A 25904-nucleotide genomic window follows, 5' to 3' on the forward strand; every position below is an offset into this window, starting at 1 on the left:
CCCCCCAAACCACTTGTACCTTTAGATAGCTTTTAATCCAAGATCTGTCCTGGGGTCCGTTCGGCAGGGGATGCAGTTATTGTCATAAAAAACAACTTTTAATCTGGCAGCCCTGTGTCTAACGGCCGGGGCTTACATTTGTATATGCATTAGGCTGGCACCACCTCTCCATCCTTCCTCCCCACCCTCCTCATCATTAGGAATGATCCAGGAACATTTACTGCTGTTTGAGCTTTGCACAGGTGTATTAACGATCCAGCCCATGTTCATTATACACACAGGTGGGGAATAGGAAGCAATCTGCCTGGAGCATTCCTAATGATGAGGAGGGTGGGGAGGAAGGATGTAGAGGTGGTGCCAGCCCCTTCTGCAGACCCCCCCCCCCCCCTGCACTTACCCACTCACTGTTACAACTTGTAATAGCACCGGCAAGCTGACAGTTGGGCGCTCGCTTCCTTCCACTGATCGGCCCATGTAATAGGCGCTTAAAGTGAAAATACTGTGAGGCCTGGGTTGAAGCATTGGAGGCAGGCCGACCCACCTCCAGTTGGGAGAAACCCCCAGCCCCTATGATACGGCTCTATCGATTCCAATGGGGCCGTGTCATAGAGGGGTGGGTCGGCCCACCTCCAATGCTTCAGCCCAGGCCTCATGGTATATAACGTTGTATAGTGTATAACATTTATGTGATAGATCTGTATAAACTCACTGCAGTACAAGAGGAAGTGTCCGATGGCAATCTAAGTGAAGTATAAGCCGCTATTTCCGCTGCTCAGTGTTGTGTTAGACCTATAGTGCTACCATAAGACACACAAGCACATAGGCGTCCTGTATAACCACAATAACTAGTTTTACTTAGTTCCTGGTGACTACCCTTCTAGTGAGGAAGGAAACATTGGAGAGCCAGACTGGTCGATGCTGAGGATTGTCACAGACTTCCTGATTTGCTTTTCTTATTTTTCTAATTTAGTGTGTGTAATGTCGGCGCCTGTTGCTGTGGTTACATGTTCTTCTTACAGTCTCTGCCATGAGCTGTGAGTCATTATTTTGCCTCCTATTCAATTGACTTTTTATGCAGATGAAATTCCAGATTTGTGCAGACCCCACAGCCCCTGGTACAGTGTATGTGCTGTGACCTTTCTCTAGCAGATTCCTGTACACTACGTTATCCACTATGAAAGCCACTATTCATGAATACTCACTTCAGCTTAGATTTCTTTCATATTACGGTAGTTACTTGTCATGGGCTATCCCTGTTGTAAAATGTAATGGCCTAGGCTTCTGTTTGGCATACAACTAAGGTAATTAATGGATTGTGCCAATTTAATTACCTTAGTTGGTGAAATGCAAAACTTGAGTGCTGAAGGGGTGACTGAAACGTAATAAAGGAAGCATATTTACTGGACCTGGACATCCGGGGGTCGCATTTTGTCCCAGCTTTAGAGTAAGTCATGGCAGTTAAGGGTGTGATATGGCCCCCCAGCCAGTCAGTGACTACAGCGGTTTCCCACCCCAGTCACTGACTGGCTTAATGCAAAATTCATCGGCCCAGGAATGACCTTTCTGGAGGGATACCAAAAGCATGCTGGTGGGGTTGTAGAGCGGGACGCGGCACTGCTTGGTCATGAGGACCTGTAAATATACTTCCTTTTATTATGTTCCCCACACCCCCGCAGAGCACATTGCTAGGCGGTCCTCTTTTCACTCAATCTATGGATCAGTCAGGGTCTAAACACACAAACCCTGACTGATATAAACTTTTGACATGTCTCTGTTCTTGATTAATTACTGCATGGCTATTTCTCATTCTCCATTTCAGGAAACAGGACTAGGGGTCAATTTTCTTTCTCCTACTTATGTGGCCAACACCAGGATGTCTCCTTATGCCCTTTGCTATGCCATAAAAAAGTGCTTGGAAAAAGTGCAGGGGTCCTAACAAGTTGGCACTCTGCTGGGCTAATGACTACTATACGCTACCATAGATAGCTTTGTGAGGAGATAGGAGAGGAACAGCAGATCAGCAAGGAAGCGCTGCTTGTAGATAAGCCTACAGATTATGGCTATGTTCCCACACAGTATTTTTGCTCAGTATTTTGCAACCAAAACCAGGAGTGAAATGTATAAAGAGAAGAGGCTCTGTCAGTGCCCAGTCGGTATGTCCATGCTTCTAGACCCATTGGCAAGTACGTAGAGCATGAAGGTAAAGCCCCTGGATCCTGGGGTATTCATAGAAGAGAAAAATACAAGTTTCTATCAGCTCTTTAAAAAGGATGTACCACCCGGTTACATCCTCTTTAATCTGAACCCATGGATCGATCGGCGCCGGCTCCATTCATTCTAAGCAAGCCGTGTCATACAGGAGAGGGAATTCCCTCCCACTGGAAGCGGGCCGGCCGACCTCCAGTGCTTCAGCACCGGCCGGTACTGCAGGATCGAACGGCGCCGTGCACGGGAACCGGGCTGCGGTCCGAAAACGGACTGCGGCACCGGCTTCCCCGTGTCGGCGCCGATCGATCCATGGGTTCAGGTTAAAGAGGATGTACCGGGTGGTACATCATCTTTAACCCCTTTCCTCTGCAGGACGTACCGGCACATCCTGCAGCGGGTGGGGAGGTTCAGAGGGGAGCCCGTCTGCTTTCTGCATGACAGCTGCATTTTAACGTCCTTTGCAGGTCTTTCCCTGGTGTCTAGTGGCCGGATCTCCCCCTGCAATGCGGCGGTGGGGTTGTGTGGTGGCTGGAGATCCAGTATACTGGCCGGGCCGGTGCTCAGCGTCGGAATGACACTGATCCCGGCTTGGCAATCCATGTATCTGGTCTGCAGCAGACCGGAATAATAGAGCTCTGATTTGATGGATCAGTGCTCTATTATATACAGAGCATTGATCTAATGGAAGATCAGTGCTGTGTATATAGAAGTCCCCCAGGGGGCTTCTAATTTCTGTAAGTGAACATTAAAAAAAAAAAAAAAATATTAATAAAAAAATCTCCTCCCCTAGTAAGTCAGAATCGCCCCCCTTTTCCCATTTTATAAATAAAAGAAATAAACTTATTTGGTATCGCCGCGTGTGTAATTGCCCGAACCATTAAATTATCACATTCCTGATCTCGCACGGTAAAAGGTAAAGTGCAAAATTGCTAATTTTTGGTCGCATCAAGTCCTGAAAAATCATGATTAAAAGCAACAAAAAGTCGCATGTATGCCGATAGAAAGAACACATCATGGCGCAAAAAATGACACCTCGCACAGCCCCACAGACCAAATGATAAAGGCGTTAGAAGGATGGGAATAGAGCAATTTTAAGGAACATTTTAGCTTTTTTAAAAGATTTAAATTTTTTAAAAGCTGTCAAATTAAAATGTCAAGCTGCATATCGTTGTAATAGTATTGACTTGAGGAACATAGATAACAAGTCAGTTTTACCATAGGGCGCATGGCGTAAACACAAAACCACCCCAAATAAGAAATAATTGCGTTTTATTTTCAATTTCACTGCACATATAATTTTTTTTTTCTGGTTTTGCAGCATATTTTATGCAAAAATTAAATCTGCCATTGCAAAGTACAATTAGTCGCACAAAAAATAAGGGTTCATGTGGGTCTGTAGGTAAAAAAAATGTACGCTCTGGGGCCTTTTAAACACAAGGAGGAAAAAACGAAGGGGTTCAAATTCTTTCAGACTTTATTACATCTCTGGTATCTGGGTCTTTTTTGATCCATATAAGACGTTAACCCATAAAAATATGATGGGGTATATTTAACCCTATATTGACATCTCTGTAGAGGTGGGGTGTAGAAGGCACCGTAAACACAAGCGGCATCTGTGACGCTGCTTTGCTTTGCTACCTGGGCCTCACCTGGTTGTCGCTTAACTGCAGCATCAAACAGCATATTTAGCCAGCTGGTATCCTTTTTCTCAAAAAGTATATAACACTGCCAGCACTTTAGTGCTGAATTTCCTGGTGACAGATTCACTTTAAAGGGAATCTAGCAGCAGATAAGGTGATCTTAACAGCTGATGGACCAGGGGACAGGGAAGATATACCTATCTTTATTATGTTGGTTTGCAGCATTGTTATTGAAAAACTTTCTTTTGTTAGTATGTAAATTATGACATTTAGTGCTTTGGGGTGGTCTTTTACTCCTCTGTGCATCAATCAGTACCCGCCGCCTACTTGGGAGTATTCATTCGGTACTCTGCAGTGGCGTCAATAGGTGATGCAACTAGTCAACATAGTAAAGGTGCGTGCAACCTCCTGCCCTATTAGGATCCATCAGCAAGTTTGGGTCACCTAACCTGCTGCTAGATTCCCTGTAAGGGGGTTATCCTGGGTTAGGAAAACACAACTGCGCTTTTCTAGCCCACTCCTGTCACTTTGGGTGTGGTATTAAAACAGTTTTTAAGGTGATGCCTGGGAGCTTTTGGAGAGTTTGGGTGGATATAATCCCAGTCATAATTGGTTACATTTCCGTAGTGTTTTACTTCATTGTTTGTATTTATCATGTGTGCATCTGTTTTACAGGAGCTAGAGTAAATGCCAAAGACAGCAAATGGTTGACTCCTCTGCACAGAGCGGTAGCCCCCTGTAGTGAGGTAAGTAACATGCAGGAGAGCCATTACAGTGAATTGACATTGCGTCTATGTGTAATGTTAGTTTGTTTTTAGACTAAATTTGTAGCAGGGAACCTGGTGTGTCTTGCAGTGAGTCATTACCCAAAGCTGGATAGACCAAAAATAAATCAGTAATCTCTGTGTGAGGTCTCGCTGCTAGAAAATTCATTTCTCATTGCCATTGAAAATGTATAAAATTCCAGGGTTTGCAGATAGCGAAAAGGAAGTGTACGTTTACAGTCGGCAAGGGATTATTCATACATAAGGCTAACACGACCAACAACAACAGTTTTGTGAGATTACGTGTTTTTCTATCTCACACACCTCCAGTTTTTTTTTTTTTATTAACTGGTACTAAAAAAATTATACAGATTTGTAAATTACTTCTATTTGAAAATTCTAGTCTCCCAGTACTTATCAGCTGCTGCATGTCCTGCAGGAAGTGGTGTTTTCTTTCCAGTCCAGTTTCTTTCCAGAGTAGTAGAAAATCCCCATAGAAAACTACTTATGCTCTGTATAGTTCCTGTACGGACAGAGGTGGCAGCCTGGAGAGAATACACCACTTCCTGCAGGGCATACAGCAGATGATAAGTACTGGAAGACTTGAGCTGTTCAAATAGAAGTAATTTACAAATCTTTTTCTGTTTCTGTGACACAATAAAAAATGAAAAGGGCCACACAAATGTTAATTCAGCCTCAGGCCTGTTTTACACAAGCATATTGAATACTTGGCTACCTAATCCCCCACAGCTGCCATCCCATTGGCTTTCAGTCCCAGCTTCTACCTGGCTTCTGTGTACTGCCATCTCCTACTCACTGGCCACAGTGGTGTTCCAGCTTGGGTAGTGATAGGCTGAACGAGAAGTTCTTTTTGGGACTACACATGCCTAGAACCAAGAAGTAGAGACCGGGATCCAGCAGCTGCAGTGGATTGGAAGGGGTGGGCATCATTCCCTTTTTTTTTTTTTGCAATACCCTGGCAATCTATATACTAATAAAGTAAAGTCAAGCCCCTTTAACATTACCTTCATGTTACTGTCCATAAAAGAAATGTAATATGGTTGAAAAATACTCTGTGAAAGTGGCACCTGGTAATAGTAGTGATTATTAATCAGTAATGTAAGGTATGCACCTGTTGGTTACCCAGTCTTTTCAATATCAATGAGATTGACGGGCTTCTTATGTGAGCTTCCACTCCTTACTGTGCCAAGATTTGTTAGTGGTATTGCTGCAGCAGTTTAACCCAGAAACACATTTCAGTTAATCTTGAATAAGTAACTTTGTGGTTTTTATTACATCCCCTGTTTCACAATCTCCTCTTCTTTTCTCAGGATGCAGTTCAGGTGCTGTTAAAACATTCAGCAGATGTCAACGCTCGTGACAAAAACTGGCAGACCCCTTTGCATATAGCTGCAGCAAACAAAGCTGTGAAGTGTGCGGAAGCACTGGTGCCTCTTCTTAGCAATGTTAATGTATCGGACAGGGCAGGGAGAACAGCATTACACCATGCAGCCTTCAGCGGTCATGTTGAGGTACAGACTTGTATACCATTCGTCCTCAGTACATATTCCAGCATAACCTGCAATCATTGTATATCGTCTTGAGTGGTATTGCTTTATCTGCAGCACTTACTCTTTAGGCAGCTATTTTGTTAGGCTGCTGGGAGGCTGATACCTCTAAGCAGCCGTCATATTCAGGCACAGCAATGTTCTTTAGAGACATCTGCTGTCCAATTTTAGAAGCGCTGCTTGAATGTTCTCGTCTATTCAGTTCACCCCTCCATGTCACATAGGCCTACTATAAGCGGCAAGTTCCCCAGGGCACTGAATTGACTTCAAGAATCATGCCTTTGTGCTTCCTTTATAAATCCACATTCTGCCCTGTGTGTGTTAGGAATGATATTTTAAGCTTACATTTCCATGAATTTGATAAAGTAATTTTTACATTGTTGGTTTTCTTTTCTCCTACGGATGTGTACATTCATAGGCTGAAGTTAAATTTTGACTACATTTAAATAAATGTCAGATCTTTTTAAGAGTGAGTGTGTTTATGCATATGTGTGTATATATATATATATATATTTATTATATATTTTCCGATTTATACAGTTAAGAAAGGGTGGGTGGATAGATGTGTGCATTACCAGTGCTTTAAAGAAGCACTAAATATATACAATATAAATTTTATAAGAAGTAGAATCCTGGAAAAACTTCCTTCAGAAGGTCCTGTGATTCCCCCTGGAAGTTGTGTCTCTGTGCTGTTAATGGGGTCACAATCACAGTTACTGATGATGGTTGTGTGGCTCCTGTAACACAGTTATGATGCATTTTATGACCGTTCAGCCCCCTGACTATATTTAGCCTATTTAGGAGAATATAGATGAGAAAAGTTATGACCATGGCTGACCAAAAATCGTATAACTCAGCTGCAGTAATGAAATGTGTGAATACAGCGGAGCTGGAATGAAACAGTGTGCATTGTATGTGCAAAAAAGGTGTATGTATGGGCCGATGGGTTGTTACCAGTTTGCATTGGTTAGTACTTATCAAAAGTGTTCTAAGGAGGAGAAACAGCTTTTAAAGCAGCAAGAGCATTGCGGATGCCCAAGACTCAATGTATGGGAGGAGCGAAGGCTAGCCGATCCTGCAGATTAGTGTAACACAAATTGTGATTAGAAAGGTGTCTGTCCACACAGTGCGTGACAGATCATTGTGTGTCCTCAGACGAGTCCGTGTCCATGTTATCCCCAATCCGCTGCATTCCTTTAAAAAATAAAAAGGTCTATTATGACATTGCTGTAACTTATTACAGCTAGTTGGTGTTACCATTTTTTCCCTCTATGCACAGTACACTGGACATAAAAAGTCTCCCTTTGTGCTTATTTTTGTTTTAGCCCTAATATTCTGTGCACTTTTCCTATTCCTTAAATAGATGAAGATTTATGGCCGCTCTTCATGGGTTTCTTGAATGAATGTGCATCACTTTAGTGCTTTAACTCCTGACCAACTTAGGATCTCTTTACTTCGCAGATGGTCAGTTTACTTTTATCACGAGGTGCCAATATTAATGCATTTGACAAGAAAGACAGGCGGGCGATACATTGGGCAGCCTACATGGGTAAGTGTTTTATGCTGTAAAGTTTAGACTGTCAGTCTGTCTGCCTGTTGAGTAAGACTCTCTCTTTTAATCTGAATGTGTTTTTCTGTTATATCATTGGCAGTAAAAGGGCACAATGTAATATTGTCAGTGCTGTGGAATAGAATTAGAGTTGAATTGAATTAGAGGAGGCCCTGAATGTGGGAACTCTCATCAATCTAAATCAACATATCTGAAGACTGAATATAACAAGAGGTTGTGGTGTATATACCCTTCCAGAAATCGACAGCAGTATACAGTCCAGTACAAGTAGAAGGGGTTTTCACTGGTTGAATGTTTAGGGCCGAAATCCATTTTGAATCTTCTGCAAAATCTGTTTTGTAAGAGGGAATTCACGCGATCCGTGCACGGTCTGTAAATACAGACGATGGGGGAGATTTATCAAACATGGTGTAAAGTGAAACTGGCCCAGCTTCCACCTTTCATTTTCTAAACACTCTGTAAGGAATGAAAGGTGGAATCTGATTGGTTGCTAGGGGCAACTGAGACAGTTTCACTTTACACCATGTTTGATAAATCTCCACCGATGTGTTATGGAACAAAATTTGGATTTCCTGCCAGTATAATTCATAATGATGCTTGGAACTCCAAAACTGTTAAAATCTTTGCACTGCTGACACCCTTCTGCTACTGACTATGTGTTAGTACAGTAGCGTGAAGATTTAAACAGTTTCGGAGCTCCCGTCATCACAATGAAGGTGCCAGGAACTACGAATTTCATTCTGTAGCACATTATCCGTATTTACGGACCATACATCAGATGTGTGAATGCCCCCCAACACATGATTTTTGCTATTAAATTGCCATTTATCAGTCCGGCCTTAAAAAGTACAGTGGTGCCTTGGATTACAAGCATAATTTGTTCCGGGAATGTGCTTGTAATCCAAATCCACTCTTAAACCAAAGCAAATTTTCCTATAAGAAATCATTGAAATGCAGACAATTGGTTCCACGCCCCAAAATAATGATTTTATATTTTGAATAACAGTTAAATCAAATGAAACAAACATTTATAAGCAGCTGAATATGTAATATTATAAGTTACTTTACAGTTTAGCAATCAGCATGTGGAGTATAATGTATAGTAACTGCATAAACCTGATAACACAGCAACAGTTTGTAGATACACGATGGAGGTGCAAAATCCCATAACGCATTAGCGTAGTACAACAGGCTTGAATAGAGAAACAGGGCTGCTGTCAGAGGTCTGTGTGGTCACATGATAGCAATGGGGAAGGGATGTGTGTTCAGCATGGACCAATCAGGACTGACAGAGACTGCAGGGAGCATGAAGGAATGAGCAGGACATATGTGGGCACATACATGCAGCGCTCTCTGTCTGGGGAGAGAGGGGTTACAGCTATGAAGAGATTACCCCCACGATCCTGTCCCCTGATGTAAGCCCCAGCCTGAAGTGGATCTCCTATGATTTGGAAGGTGAGGGAGACTTCCTGGGTGAGAGCACAGTGCTGTAGACCCCACTATGCAGACGGTGCCCCTCCCACCCAGTACAGGGAGCTCTTAAACCAAAACAATGCTCTTAAACCAAGTCACAATTTTGAAAAACTGTAAGCTCTTAAATCATAACGCTCTTAAACCAGGTTACTCTTAAACCAAGCTACCACTGTTTATTGCATCTACAGACTTCTGTCATCTAATTTAATCCATAAACTTATCTGTATTTTTTTTTTCTCCCTTTTAGGCCACATTGAAGTTGTCAAATTACTTGTGACTCATGGAGCAGAAGTTATTTGCAGAGACAAGAAATCTTACACACCACTGCATGCTGCAGCCTCCAGTGGGATGATCAGTGTTGTCAAGTATCTGTTAGACCTGGGAGTAGATGTAAGTTTTTACTTTGAAGCCTCCTAGTTCCCCTGCTTTGGGGGTTTCATCCATCATTGTGTTTGGACTTGTTCAGAGTGATAATGTCTATTATGTTTTCATTTTTGTGTTTTTTTTTTTAAAGAAAATTGGAGAATACAACTGATGTAATAAACAAGGGGTTGTAAAAAGTGTAAGGCATTTCTGTAGTACAGCTTGCTTTAAACCTGTGTTTCTGTAATGTCCTTAGATTGCACAGAGTAACATGTGGGTAGCAATGTAGCCAATGTCTAATTTTAATTGTTGTAACTCCTTTTTAAAGGGGTTATCCAGCGCTATAAAAACATGGCCACTTTCCCCCTTCTGTTGTCTCCAGTATGGGTGTGGTTTTGAAACTCAGTTCCATTGAAGTAAATGGAGCTTAATTGCAAACCACACCTGAACTGGAGACAACAGTAGGGGGAAAGTGGCCATGTTTTTATAGCGCTGGATAACCCCTTTAAATGCTTTGCACCCTTCTTTCTCTCTCCTTATCTAGATGAATGAATCGAATGCATATGGGAACACACCTCTACACGTGGCCTGCTACAATGGACAAGATGTGGTGGTGAATGAACTTCTAGATTGTGGTGCTAATGTGAACCAAGTAAATGAGCGTGGGTTTTCTCCATTACATTTTGCTGCTGCATCAACACATGGCGCTCTGTGCCTGGAACTCTTGGTTTGCAATGGTGCAGATGTAAATATTAAGGTAAGAGACATTACATTATGTCTTATGCTTATTTTGATCTATGTATTGGTATCATGGCAAGTGCTAATAGATTGTTGGGTCTTTAAACACAGTCCCAAGGGTATGTTACACAACATGAGAAATAAAATTACTATTGGACTAGGTATACACCACGTTATATTTGAACACCTCTTGAACATAAAGGGCAGCACGATACTTCTTATACAGCCGATATCTACCTGCCTACCTGGTAGAGTACAGCATGTTACACAACATGGCACAGCTCCTCCGCTTGTCCAGTGGTTGATAAGCTGATAACGTTTATTATTTTGTTCTTAAATCATTAAATTACTATTAGAACATATGCACCAGAAATGTGCTGGCTTATTTTCATAGCCTACAGTATACAATGTAAAGCAATTATATCTTCCATACAGTTAAGCCTCATTCACGAGTCTCTAGTGCAACCTATAATTGCAGACATTACTAAAAATGTGCATCCGTTGTTGTCTACAATTCACGGATCTCTGCATAGACAGATAGTGGTCTGTGCTGCGATTGCGGGTCTGTACTACAATAAGACCTGGTGGGTGGGTGTGTTTTTGGGGTTTTTTTGCAGCAAAGATCACATCCATGCACACACGTATGGATGGGGGAATTAGGCCATTAAAGTGTTTGTCCTTAGTGCTGTCTGCAATTGTGGAAAGAACTACGGACATGTGAATGAGGCATTATGCTTATTTTTGCACACCCAACTTACATGTTGTGAAAGGTTCTCTCCTTTCTGTAATGGGGAAACACTTATTCTAAATATATAACATTTCTATCTTATATTAACTGACATTCCCCAAGTCAGCCCACAAAGGGTCTATGTGCAGAAGCTCTTGTTAGTCCTCATCATATCCATTTAGTTTAATAGTCCTTGGCATGCATCAGCATACTCTGAAGAGACCCTTTGCAGGCTGACTAGTGGGAAACACTCAGGCTGGAAAAGACTGTGAAATGCTCAGATTCAAATTACATTTTAGAAGTTAGAATAGGTTTACCTATACAGCCAAAACATCAGTCTGTAGGGGTTAAACTTGGGGACATATCCACTTTAAATGCATGTTCGCTCTGTTGAAGTGTGTGAAACCCACAACCACAAATATTGTGCGCACATGATTTAACTGCGGTCAGATTAGTCACTTATGTACTTTACATAGTCAGATGACCACAGTGTGTGACGTCTAGTACTCTAAACATGTAGTTCAGTAATGTGTATAGAGGCAGCCGATTTTTGCTTTAGTGCACAGGGAGTCAGGCTTTAAAGGGGAACTCCAGTGACTAAGGAGAAAAAAACAAACAAATATCTAAGCCCTGTAGTTCCTGATCCTTTCCTCAGCACTGTGCGGAGCAGGGTCCTCTTTCCCCACTTTACTGTATTTTGTTATATACAGTACATGGGTTGGAGGGGGGGGGGCAGGTGAGTGGTTATAGTAGCTCTAGAGCAGAGGATTGGGAACGTTCCCAACACAAACGTTGATGGCAGCAGAGGAGGGGGCCTTGTCTTCCCTTACTACTTCCAGTCCCTAGGAAATTAAGATGGTCCAAGAACCATCTTTCAGGGGGAAAAAATTCCTACAAAAATTGTTTGCCTTTCACCCAGTGTCATATGAGAGGTTTCTGTGTATACGGGTGTGTAGTACACAATTATTAAACATGTGGTTTTACTGCTAAAGGAATTCATGTTAGGACAAGGCACCCATAAACTACTTTATACTCTCCTTGCCCGCTCCAGTCCCGTTGTTACAGCTGGCCACAGTCTCCCTGTGTTCCTTTCCCTTATCCTTATTTACCTTGTAGCTGCGCTATTCCATGTCTCCTGATGACGTTCTGTATGGACAGCCCCAGTGTGTGTTATAAATATTATATAGACTATTATGGAGTCAGAGAGTAGGGATTTTTTCTCAGTCATACTCTGGTAAAGTGATGAAGTAGAAATATTTTTTCACTGTGGAGTTTGGTTTGTACTATACTTAAAGGGGTTATCCAGCGCTACAAAAACATGGCAGCTTTCTTCCAGACACAGCCCTGCTCTTGTCTCCAACTTGGGCAGGGTTTTTCTGCTAAGTTCCATTGAAGTGAATGGAGCTTAATTGCAAACCACACCTGAACTGGAGACAAGAGTTGTGTTGTCTCTAAGAAAGTGGCCATGTTTTTGTAGCACTGGATAACCCCTTTAATAGTCAGAACTTGGACTCTATTAGACCCTTAAATGTTGCTAAATGTATTTAGCAGCAGGACCAGAATGTTTAGCATTCCTTCACAGCCATTATACTCGATAGAGGGAAATTGTGAACAGGTTGTATATGTATTGCCCTGTGTAGATTTATGGCATGTGTTCCTCTGCCCTGTAGAGTTTCTGTACCTTTTATCCCATTTCCCCCTATGGAAGCCTTATATAATGCAGTCATCTTTTGATATCTTGTTTTCTGTAGAGGCTGTGGTATTTAGCAGTGGATGATCTATGAATCTCAAAGTGAATAGACAATGTCAAACCAGTGGAGTATACTCTTGGCTAATAGCGCAGGGTTCAGTCTTAAGTGCTTTCAGAGGAGACAAATTAAGCCAAAGTTGACCTAGTTTCTTGACATCATGCATGGCTGACCGGCCAGTGTATGCATTTGTAGACTGTTAAACATACAGCACATTTATTATGGTTGAACAAGCTTCCTTGATATACTGCAAATGCTTATGAGGTTCTCCTTTCATTCAACATCAAAAGAGCTGCCCCACATCTAAGGAATCCTTCACTGAACACTGAAATTTTCTCTCTTGGAAAAAAGCTTTAAAGCTTTCTCATATTTGATTGCTACAAAATACCATCTAGAATGATAAAACCGAGAGAATTAGCATTAGAAAGGAAAGATTTGTTTTTCTGAATTATAAGTCAGATTGTAAAATATTACTAAGCATCAGTTACCTATATAATACAAACCATTCTAAAGCACAGGTATGTTGATGATGTCTGCTTAAAGGGGTCTTCCCATCTTCTAAATTTATGACATGTCACTATGTTTTCAATATGATTGGTTTGGGTCTACCCCTGGTGGTGGTGGTTGTTGTCTCCATTTTTTTTCTTTGCTTACAGAACATCAACCTATTCCACCGTACATACACTGTAATAACTGACATTCGACTTTGTTACCCCGGAGCTCACAATCTAATAACTGTATCTAAAGCCTTATTTTCCATACTTATCAGCTAAAGCTATTCCTAGCAAACTCTCCATACACCTGCATTGATATTTAGCCAAGCATATATGTATTGTCATTAGAGAGAGGGGAATAAGCCACTGACAGACACCCCTGGTGGGCAGATCATCTGTCTCAAGAGAAAAGAATATCAAGCAAGCTGAAATTAAAGGGGTTTTCCAGTATTAGGATTTTTTTTTAATAATGCTGCTCTGTTGGAGAACATAATAAACATCTTATGCTTACCTCTCTGCGCTCCTTCTGTGTCCTGTTGCTTCGTCTCTGGTGTCCCCTGCTGAGTGCAGCCGCAGGTAATTCTGGGATGAACTCATCTCAGACGTGACAGCCGGCTCAGCCAATCATAGGGGCTGCTGTCTTGTCTCTGACTACGGCTGCACTAAGCAGGGGACACAGGAGAGGCTGCAGCAGGACACTGGGGGAGCACAGAGAGGTAAGTGTAATATGTTTGTTCTAAAGTCGGGCAGGATTAGATTGAAATCATGCATGTTAAAGGGGTTATCCAGTGTTAGAATTTTTTTTTATATACACAATAGATGGTCAGGCAGTCCCACTGAAATTAGAAAGCATAGTTAAATACTAATATAGAAACTTAATAGTTAAATAAGAGGATCACAGAGACAAAGATGTATTTAACTTTTTTTTTTTTTTAAATCACAATTGTTGAAGCACAATTTAATTTACTAGACAAACATTTAGGTTAGTTAAGTTTTAATTTACTTTTTTTTTTTTCTTTTTATTTAAGCCTATAATAGTGGTGAAACATTAGTAGTATCTGTAGGCCGTATAGTATCATGTTGGTGTAATGTAGAAGGGGGCAGTAATTATTTGTAGGCTAGTTAGTTGATAATATTTAGTCAAACATATTTGCAAAATAAGGCAATAAAAGTTGAGGCTACGAAGGAAAATAAGGATTCACAATATGTGATTTGATTTTTATGTGTACTACACTGCCCACTTTTTTGTTTGATGTGATATGTACAGATTCTTAACTACATAATTTTCTTTTAGAGTAAAGATGGGAAGACACCACTGCATATGACTGCTATTCATGGTCGCTTTTCCAGGTCACAGACAATAATCCAAAATGGTAATTGTTTCCTTTTTCCTGATACAGATCTCCAAAGCCATTGCATAGATCTAACATTAAAGAGCTGTACTGGCAAAAAAAAATTCTATATTGCTGGGACCATAGGGAAAAAGTTATTCTTGCCTACCCCCAGTCCATCAACGTTCATCTTGGAACTTGACAACACAATAACCTTTTTATTCACATTCAATGAATAAGTGATAAGTTTTACTTTTTTTTATGCTTCTGAATAAAGACATAAATAAAACACAAGTAACAATTGTAGAAAAAAAAAAGTCAGCCGCTTAGAACCATTCCTCATACATCTATGTCTTAAAGAAAATAAAGAGATGGATTTCTGAATGTGGCAATGCCAACCAAAAAAAACAAGCCTGGTAAATGTTCTGGTAATAAAGTAGTTAAAGTGCTCCGCTGTGAACACAACCTACTTCTGTTCCCTTTTTTTTTAATTGAGAGTTGTCCAAATTGCTTAAATCATTATCAGCTTATTGCTTTTCCGATTTTATTGTCGCTGTTTGTTGTTCAGCTGGTCATGTGAAAAATATTCTGTCCCGATAGCAAGAGGCTGAATTACACTTACGGAGCGGCCAGCACTGTCAGATCTTCTCTTCCTCTCTTGCTACTGTCGGAGATGTGGATTATTAGTCCGCAGCAAAGTCATTTAGCCACTGACAAATGAAGAGTTTCCACAGCAGATGGACCACCAGTGGATAAAATATATAAAAAGGGAAAAGAAAAGAATGAGGCAATAACATTGTATTGCCATTTTCATTTTTTTTTCTCTTAAGCTACAAAACTGAAAAACAAGAGGTGCACTTGAAAGCAGAATTTAATGTGGTTTTTCTATGCAAACCATTTATACCAGGATATACTTGGCCAGTGAAGCCTAATCTACCAAATTATAGCTTCAGATTGACTCACATTTAAAGGGAATCCGTCAGCTCCCGGGCACTACTTGAGGTGGTGACAGTGTGCTGTATCTGGCAGCCCCCAGTAAGCATGGTGCCTTTTTGGTAATTTTCCATGCAGCGGATTATATACAATCTTACCCTTATTCTTTCCCTCATTATTGTATTATTTTTAAGGCTATGTTCACACACACACACAGTATTTTTGGTCAGTATTTTGCAACCAAAACCAGAAGTGCATTGAAAACACTAAAAAAGGCTATAATCACACACTGTTAAAATTGAGTGGATGCCTGTCATTTAATGGCAAATAATTACTGTGGGGTTTTTTTGTTTGTTTTTTTTAAACAACGTCCTATATTTGACATTTAATGACAGCCATCTGCTCAATTTCAACAGTGTGAGAACATAGCCTTTCTGTGTTCTCAATCCACTCCTGGTTTTGGTTGCAAAATACTGACCAAAATACTAAGCAAAAATACTGTGTGTGAACATAGCCTTAAAAATGATACAGTAATGAGAAACAAAAAAAAACATTTTTTTTAATTTCCATCAGGGGATTCGAACCAGAGAATAAATTGCTGGCAGGTCTCTAGACAGGTGAGTTACCCCTAGACCACAGCTCCAACACATTACAGAGGAAAGATTCTTTCAGACATAACCTGCCTACAGAGGACTGATCTGCAATCTGACAGCTGAGCGAGCAGGAGGCCGGGCAGCATTGATTATTCATGAAGAGGGAGGAGGATGCATGACAAGTGTGGCACGAACAACAGCTCTGTGACAGTAGGAGACGTAAGATTGTACATAATCCGCAGCATGGAAAATTACCAAAAAGGCACCATGCTTACTGGGGGCTGTCAGCTACAGCACACTGTCAGCACCTTAGGTAGTGCCCGGGAGCTGACGGATTCCCTTTAATGTCCTCCTCCCCCCCTTCCCCATTTACACCACTGTACTTACAATAGCACCCTGTGTGCCCCACAGTACTAATAACAGACGTCCCTCCTCCATGATGTAGACTAGCATTGAAGAGCATGTGAGTATGCTTCTCCCTCTCCATCCTCCATGAACATAGACAGGATCAGTGGAGGACCCCAAGGGGGAAGCCTGGAGAAGGGGGCTGATGATGGCACCCCTATGGGGGCACACAGGGAGTGTTGTGAGTACAATACGTACTGTTACTAACAAAGTATCCAGAGTTAATGTATTATAATGTGGCCAACCCCTTTAAGTAGCATTGAAGAGCAATTCCTGCCTGCATGGGTCTGACATGTTTTTCTTCAGCAGAGTTGCTCATTTGTTCACAGTCTCTGCGACTGATAGAATTTTAAGTTTTATGAGCTGAATCTCCTCTTATTTATTGCTTTGCCCTTTACTTACTTTACCAGCTTCTGTTCCTCCTTCATTCCCTGTTGTGGCTATGGCATAAATAATTCAGCTTTGTCTTTCCCCATTGACCTCTTGGAAATATCGGACAAGAGTCGGAAACCTGAAATGACAGCATGGGTGTTTTCCCTTTTTTTTTATTTTTTGCTCTTGACAAAAATAATAAAAATAATGTCTTCATGTAAAGATGCTAATGAAAAATCCCTACTGGGCAAATTATAGCAGGAACCAAGAACACGTATGATATGATACGTTTCTCTCTCAATAGTCTTCTTTATGTTTTACATGTTCTTATAGATGTTTATAGACATAGAAGCTGTTAGGAGTGCAAGGCATTGTTGTGTTTCAAATTATATAGGAAAATTAAAAGGACTGTACCTAATAGTATATATTGATCATTGAGGGTAAAGCTGGAGTGTTTTCAGAGTGTGACCCATCTCGGAGTAAGAGTTGAGACACTCTTAACAGGCAGCGACTCTCGCTGTAGCTGATGGCAGCTTCCCATAGCAAGTTCCGCTTTATAGAGGTCTCTGTAGCCAGGAGAAAGCTTTTGGGTTGAAGAAGTTGTTAATGATACAAAACCTTCTCATAGCTTAAGGGTGTAGCAGAAATTCTTATTCATCTGTAAAATATTAAAACTATACATGTTTTGAATTGAACATGTGGAGCCCAATGGAAGAGTGGATTCATGTTGGCAGGTAAACTGTAAGCTAGGTTAATTTCTAAGACAGGAATGGTTGTCCATCTTCTCTTAGGCTGACAATTCTAACCATGTTCTGCCATATTGTATGTTATAGGTGCAGAAATAGACTGCGAAGACAAGAATGGAAACACTCCCCTGCACATAGCTGCCCGATATGGCCACGAGCTTCTCATCAACACTTTAATCACCAATGGTGCAGATACCTCAAAGTAAGTGACCCCTCCCGGCAGGGTGTAGTACAGAGCCTTATGGTGTGTTTACACAGGGAGATTTATCTGACAGATTTTAGAAGCCAAAAACAGGAATGGATTTTTAAAAGAGGAGAAATCTCAGTCTTTCCTTTATGACCTGTTCCCTGTGTATAGTCTGTTCCTGGCTTTGGCATCAAAAATCTGTCAGATAAACCTGTGTAAACGCACCCTTAATGGGTGACTCGTTTTTAAACCCTTTTCTTTGGTATTCTGCATAATAATTAGCTTCTTGCATTTATGTGTTTGCTCTTTGATTGTTGTTATCCTATTATGTAGTTAGCGAGATATTAGTGTGATCTTCTGCAAGGATAAATGTGTTAAAAAAAAGTGTCACTTAGGGTACTATTACACGGAACGATAATCGGCCGAATTGGCCCGATTCGGCCGATTATCGCTCCGTGTAATAAATGCAACGATCAGCCGATGACAACGATCATCGGCTGATCGTTGATATAGGTTAGACCCTATTTTCGTCGGGCGCCGACCGCGCACCGCTGCGTGTAATAGTGGTGCGTGGCCGGCGACTAACGATATACATTACCCATCCACGTTCCAGGGCTGCTCCTGCCGTCCGCTTCTACCGGGGTCCCGCGCGCACTCTAGCTTCACAGAGGCCTGTCAGCTGGTAGGCCGCTTAGCCAATCACAGGCCGCGGCGGTCCCGGCCTGTGATTGGCTGAGCGGCCTACCAGCTGACAGGCCGATGTGAAGCTAGAGCGCGCACGGGACCCCGGGAGAAGCGGACGGCAGGAGCAGCCCTGGAACGTGGATGGGTAATGTATGCCAGTTTAGCAAGGGCTGCAAGGACATCTGTAACGATGTCCTTGCAGCTCTTTTCAAACGATTATCGGGACGTGTAATAAGCCCAGTAAACGAGCAACGATCTAGCAGATCGCTGCTCGTTTACAGGTATTATCGGGCCCTGCTCGGCCCGTGTAATACCACCCTTAGGCTGAGCATGTTACAGGCATGGTGTTTTAAGTGCTCTGTTCCTTATGCTGGGGTGTACTGTAGATTAGGAGAACCACCCCCTAAAAGCATGCACTGCTGCTCCATCTCACCCACTGATTGACTGATTTCTCTCTATCACTGTGCATAGGGAAAGATCTGTCAACCATTGTTGGAGGCAGAAATGACTATTCATTGTGAGACCCTACATACTTTGGGATGTAGGTTCTCTCAATCCGCAGTACATCACAGCATAAAAACAAATTACAAAGGTTCTTCATTTGTACTATTGAGTTTCATGCAAAGTTTGTATAATTTTATAGGCAGTTTGAGCAACACAGTCTGTGTATACAGGGATATACCCACACAGAAATACGTGTGTGGGTGGCTCCGGTCCTCCTTGTCTGAAACCTCCTTATTCAGCGCTCTTTGATTCATCCCACATTTCTTCACTTTTTTTTTTTTTTTCCTTCTTAAACCCACGCATTCTTTTTATCAATATAGTAGTACCTGATTCTGTGTTTGTGCTTCCATTATCTGCCTGTTCTCTTCACAGTATTTAAGAAACAAACTAGAAGCCTATTACATCTTGTACTTCCTATGCAATGTTCATTACTCCCATTTCAATATGGTCCCCATCATTCCTTGCGGTTTGGGAAATAACCATTGGTATCTTTTCTCCCCCCCCCCCCCCCCCCCCCCCCCCTGACAAACACCATCTTGTACTGTACATAAGCACTGACTACCACACAGTTCTGTACTGTACATAGGTACTGACTACCAGAAACAGTCCTGTACTGTACATAGGCTCTGACTACCAGAAACAGTCCTGTACTGTACTGACTAAAATACGCTGTAAAAAAAATAATAAAATGTACCATGCTAATCGGATGATAAAAAGGAATAATTATTAGAACTGGGTAAAAGCTTGGCATCTGTTGAAGGTTTTGTACTTTTGGTTTATTTGAACTCTTGCAGACGAGGCATCCATGGAATGTTTCCTCTCCATCTGGCTGCACTGAGCGGCTTCTCAGATTGCTGCAGAAAGCTCCTCTCTTCAGGTTGGTTTTATGATCTGGAAACCTATATTACACGCCACGTATTTTATTTATGCAAGAAACCAGTGCAAAATCATAGGCCTACTGAACTGTTCCATTATTTCATATAATGTACCTGTGTTTTTTTTAATGACATTGGATATACACATTAAACAATGCAGCTACATAGCCAAGTTTATATATTGCCAGAGCCTAACTGATGCAGTGCAGGGAAATGGTGTATATTCTAACTAAAAAATATATATTTTTGTTTTTTTATTTTTTAACTTTGAAGCCATAGCTTTATGGCCGGAAACCATTTTGTTCACTTCCTCCTTATGACTATTTCAGACATGCGGTGAGGTTTATTATGCTTTTGGGAATCTATCCTTTTTTACATGTTATGTTTACTTGGAGATTTGCCAACAATTATGCATGTTAGGAGTAGAATGACATTTCAGAGGTTGGCTTTTGTTAATGGTAAAATTACTGTGAGAGGGAGAGATCGTTGCCTGGCTGTGCACAGCTTCTAAAGTAAATCCAGAAACAATGAGAGCACTAGGCCCCCAGAGAGCATCTTCTCCTGTGTTGGCTGGCACTGCGTGCTTCTCTGCTCTATGATCGTGTCATTGCTGAATATGTCTAAGGCCATACATGTTCAATGTGGTCACCTTTGCTGCTTGCCAGACTGCTCCCTGAACTCATCGGATGCTTTCTACTTTTAGAGTATGTTCACACTGAGTAAATCAGGTGGAATTCCGCGGCGGAACTCCGCCTGCCTTAGTGTGCCATAGCATCTCTGTGGGAGAGCGCACGCTCCTCTGCACTGAGCGGTAGCAGTGGAGGAGCGTGCACTCTCCCATAGACTGACTATTGCACACTGAGACAGGCGGGATTCCTCTGCGGAACTTTCCGCCTAATTTACTCAGTGTGAACATACCCTTAGCGTTACAATATTTTTAGTCTTTTATAAAATGCTGTTTTTTCACTTGTATCTTTTCTGGCAGTCTGCATCTAGGGTCCCCAATATCTAATGTATTCTGCCAACCAACTATATATAACCCCTGTAAAATACAGGTTACAAGGGGTAAAAGACAAAATTGCAATAGTGAGGTATAAATACATGACGTGAACATTGGTTCACCCACACAGAAAGTAAGCTTTGTACTTTTGTATTTTAGGTTTTGATATAGATACTTCAGATGACTTTGGCAGGACCTGTCTTCATGCTGCTGCAGCTGGAGGGTACGTTGCACACATATATATATATATATATATATATATATATATATATATATATATATATATATAATATTATACTACACACACACACACACACACACACACACACACACATACATATATATAATATATATATATATATATATATATATATTTATATATATATATATATATATATATAGTTATTAGTGGTTCCTTGGATTACGAGCATAATTTGTTCCGGGGCCGTTCTTGTAATCCAAATCCACTCTTAAACCAAAGCAAATTTTTGCATAAGAAATCACTGATATGCAGACAATTGGTTCCACACACCAAAAATAATTTATTATTCTGGATAACATGTAAAACAGATTAAATAAACATTCAGAAACAGCTGCATATGTGATGATATAAGTTACTGTACAGTAATGGAGAGGATGGGAAACACAAGGGCTGACAGACTGAAGGAATAAGCAGGTCAGATGTTGGCACATACATGCAGCGCACTCTGTCCGGAGAGAGAGGGGTTACAGCTATGGAGAGATTAACCCCACAGTCCTGTCCCCTGATGCAGGCCCCAGCCTGAAGTGGATCTGCTATGATTTGGAAGGTGAGGGAGACTTCCTGGGTTAGAGTACAGGGCTGTAGACCACACTATGCAGACCATACCCCTCCTCCACTCGCGCTCCCACCCAGTACAGGGATCTCTTAAACCAAGTCACAATTTTGAAAAACTGTGAGCTCCTAAATGAAGGTACCACTGTATGTGTGTGTATGTGTATATATGTGTATGTATGTGTATATAAGCAAAGATTTATCTGAAGAAAGACTTAATTTCTGGTCTTAATAGTATTATTATGTATGTTGAGTGGACAAGTCAGTCCTCAGAATATTTTACTCTGTTAAAAAAAGCCTGTCTGGTTCTATTTTATCAGAATGTAAGAAATGAGAGCTCGGATTGGTTGTTAGGGCAAATCAGTCAGTTTTCATCTGTAGATTAATTAATCTGGGTCAATATCTGTGTTAAAACACCAAAGCTGAGGGAAACAACGAATGACTTAATGCAGTGTGACTTTCTGATTGCCTGAGCAGTACAATGCGATAGTCCTCTGTTGCAGTATATTATTGCCTGTCAGTATTTTATTGACAGGCAAACAATTAAGTTCTGTGTTAGACAAATGCAGATAGCCAACATGGACCACCAGGTTTGCCTTGATATCCCACTGAACCCTGTGATTGCATCACAGATGCCAATAGGGTGAGAGAAGGAGTCCCTACAATTTGGCTATGGAAACATATACACTTTTAGGCTGGGTTCACACTATGTATATTTCAGGCTGTATTTGGTCCTCATGTCAGGTCCTCATAGCAACCAAAACCAGGAGTGGATTGAAAACCCAGAAAGGATCTGTTCACACAATGTTGAAATTGAGTGGATGGCCGCCATATAACGGTAAATAACTTCCATTATTTCAATATAACAGCCGTTGTTTTAAAATAACAGCAAATATTTGCCATTAAATGACGGCCATCCACTCAATTACAACATTATGTGAACAGAGCCTTTCTGTGTTTTTAATCCACTCCTGGTTTTGGTTGCTATACAGCCTCAAACATACAGCCTCAAATATACGTAGTGTGAACCCAGCCTTAGGGTGCCTTCACACCTACCGTATCGCAGTAGAAAATCCGTTGCGGATCCGCAGCAGATTTAACTAAATGAATAAACACAGCATCAAATCCGCACTTACAAATCTGCTGCTGATCCGCAGCGGATTTGACAGTGCGTATTTAATGCTGTGTTCATTCATTTAGTTAAATTTGCTGCGGATCCGTAGCGGATTTTCTACTGCGATACGGTAGGTGTGAAGGCACCCTTAAAGGAAACCTGTCAGACAAAATTCACACTCTTGCTGACACTGTAAGCTGTTAAGACAAGCAGACAATTGGTACCTTCAAAGATTCAATTAACTGGGAAGAGAGGGGTAATACCAGCTTGTAGATATTCAGGAGGTTAGGAAAGTCTCCTTGATTCTTTGTACCAGTGAATAAAAGTATTTTTTACATTCTGGAAGCACAGCTGGATATATGAAAGGTACCATGTGTCTCCCTGACCCATCTAGCTGTGTCATCAGTTTGAAACATGAATTACAGCTGTCACTTTCCCTTTAACATATATTTTTAGCAATATGTACAGTATGTGTATATATTTCCCTCTTATTTAGCCGGCAGTATACATGATATGAGTATAGACAAATTAGATTTGAAAGTGGTGATTTCTTCAGAATTAGTTAAAAAAAAACTATAATTCCTTTTCAGAAACCTGGAGTGCCTGAACTTGCTGTTAAACACAGGTGCAGACTTCAACAAAAAAGACAAGTTTGGGAGGTAAGTGCACCCTACTGGGATCAGGGTAATTCCTATACTCTGTCTTTCAGATTATTTTCTCCTTACTGCCACTCCCAGTAATATATGGGCTGGGTTCATCCCGTGTTTTTTGAATATGTGCTGCTGATCGGGGGGGAGACACGTCTTTTTACAATGAATATTTATGGTTTTGTGACCGGGCTGTTTTTACCAGTAAAAATCACACTAAGGGTACAAACGCACTGGGCTTATCCGCAGCGAATTTCTCGCTGCGGATCCCTGCCCTGTACACTCTATGGGCAGACACACTCGCAGCAGGATAGACTTCCCGCTGCGACTTTGTCAGCAGGCCGCCCTGTTAACCCGGAGCGTTTACTTCACTTGCTTCAGGGCAGCGGGACGTGCCGGGAGCCCCAAAGCAAGCCGGAGCGGGGACCAGGTGATGATTAGGTTCCGTCAGTGGGGGGTTAACAGGCGGGCTGCTGACATACTCACAGCGGGATGTCCATCCTGCTGCAAGTTTATTTGCCCATAGAGTGTACAGGGCAGGGATCTGCAGTGGATAAGCCTAGTGTGTTTGTACCCTAAGGGTAGCTTCACACGCACCATACTGCAGCTTATTTTCTGCTGCGCAGCAGATCCGCGGCAGATTTGACTAAATGAATGAGCACAGCATTAAATCCGCACTGTAAGATCTGCCGCGGATCCGCAGCAGAAAATAAGCTGCGATACGGTACGTGTGAAGCTACCCTAAGGGTACAAACCCACACACCGTATACACAGCAGATACGCAGCAAAAACGCAGCAGATTTGAAGCAGATTTGGTGGTGCAGATTTGATGCTGTGTCCAGTTATTTAGATCTAATCTGCTGCGTGTTTGTTGCGTATTTGCTGCGTATCGCAGCAGTAAATAAGCTGCGTATACGGTGTGTGGGTTTGTACCCTAAAAGGGATTTGCAATGCACAATTTTCACCTTGGCTTAAACATCCAAAAATGAACCCAGCCTAATGCTCCTTCTACAGCCGGCCTTACACATTGGATGAATGTCAACCAAACATACAGATTATCTCATGAGTATAGGAGTCTCCTGACTCTCCGTCAATGTCAGAGATCATCAGGATCAGGCAGTTGGACCTGAACCATCTGATACTTTTGCTCTGTTGTGAGATAATGCTTCGCCAGAGGAGTCCAGCCGCAGAAGCTTGCTTACATTTTCTTACATGCATGCTCAGCCAAGTATGGTGGGATCTGGAGAGAGAGAGCTGTCAGACAAATCAGTGCACAGCTATTTAAGGTATATAGCTAGCTGGGGAAATGTTGCACTGTAACACATACATAGCTGTGGCCATTTACATGCAGCCGGTCACTTCAGTATTATCTAATACCTCAGATCTGTCCCCTACGGTACACTGGTGATCAGATAAGCGTGGTGGCTGCTGTTGCCGCTGAAAGCCCTGGGGGAAGGTGGTTGCTCCCTGCAGGTTGTAGCAGTGTTATACATCCCTCTAATAAATTATATGTTTGTGTTGCGTCCTTGGGCTAGAGGTGCAACTTCTGGAGGGGAACCCTAAGTTTACAATAACAATATGCTTTAACGTGACATAAATAAAGGGCTTACCCAGGTTAGACATGAATGCCTAAACTGACAGATAATTTACCAATTTTTTAATATTGTCAATTTAAAATTGTTTTTCTCCGTAAAAAGGACTCCGCTCCACTATGCCGCTGCCAATTGTAACTATCAGTGCCTGTTTGCACTTGTGGGATCTGGAGCCAGTGTGAATGATCTGGATGAGAGGGGCTGTTCCCCACTGCACTATGCAGCTACATCAGACACAGACGGCAAGTAAGTTGCATCTATGTGCCAGTGTATGAATTTGTTACATTTCATCTGATCAAGTGTTCTCATGAAGACTCCTCGGCAGCGGTATTGGAACTTCATCATACAATATTTGCCTTTATCTTGATTAGAGAGAATGTAGCCTTTTCAGAAGGAGTGTTCTTGGCTTGTTTTCTCGGCCAATTCTGACGGTCACGCAGCCTGCCACATTCACAAAGAACCACTTGTTCAGGCTCCTTCCTTAGACTTTTTTGTCCAGAATTAAGCTCGGCAACACTGAGGAAATTCTATGATTAAAAGGGACGCACAATGCGGATTTCAAGTAAAATGTTGTTTTTTTTCTTCAGAGTTTTTGGTAAGCGCAGATTCCTTTTTCTTTCCCCTTTTTATTAGAAGTTCGATCTGGAGCGACGATAATAATCATTTTGTACTTTTAGAGAGAACCATAGTGCGGTCTCAGTAATTATTCAGGAAGCTGCGACGAGAGGGTTAAGCAGTGTAAATGAGGCCAAACAGCGTGGGGACTAATAATTTCATGCCTGTCCCAAACTATAATTTATGGTGATTGTATAAT

General features: G+C 41.6%; 1 protein-coding gene across 3 annotated transcripts in view; it reads left to right on the plus strand.

The window, feature by feature from the left end:
* Nucleotides 1-25904, plus strand: part of ANKRD28 (ankyrin repeat domain 28) — a 102735-nt gene that overhangs the window by 63153 nt on the left and 13678 nt on the right. For all 3 annotated transcript variants that reach the window (XM_069958711.1, XM_069958712.1, XM_069958709.1), the window contains exons 4-14: nucleotides 4524-4594; nucleotides 5944-6144; nucleotides 7642-7729; nucleotides 9471-9613; nucleotides 10131-10343; nucleotides 14588-14666; nucleotides 17761-17875; nucleotides 19843-19925; nucleotides 21083-21146; nucleotides 23442-23510; nucleotides 25196-25336. In XM_069958711.1, the coding sequence (XP_069814812.1) occupies nucleotides 4524-4594; nucleotides 5944-6144; nucleotides 7642-7729; nucleotides 9471-9613; nucleotides 10131-10343; nucleotides 14588-14666; nucleotides 17761-17875; nucleotides 19843-19925; nucleotides 21083-21146; nucleotides 23442-23510; nucleotides 25196-25336 (1267 nt within the window). The remainder of the gene's footprint in view (nucleotides 1-4523; nucleotides 4595-5943; nucleotides 6145-7641; nucleotides 7730-9470; nucleotides 9614-10130; nucleotides 10344-14587; nucleotides 14667-17760; nucleotides 17876-19842; nucleotides 19926-21082; nucleotides 21147-23441; nucleotides 23511-25195; nucleotides 25337-25904) is intronic.

This window comes from Dendropsophus ebraccatus, chromosome 2, assembly GCF_027789765.1.
Source record: "Dendropsophus ebraccatus isolate aDenEbr1 chromosome 2, aDenEbr1.pat, whole genome shotgun sequence".
NCBI lineage: Eukaryota > Metazoa > Chordata > Amphibia > Anura > Hylidae > Dendropsophus > Dendropsophus ebraccatus.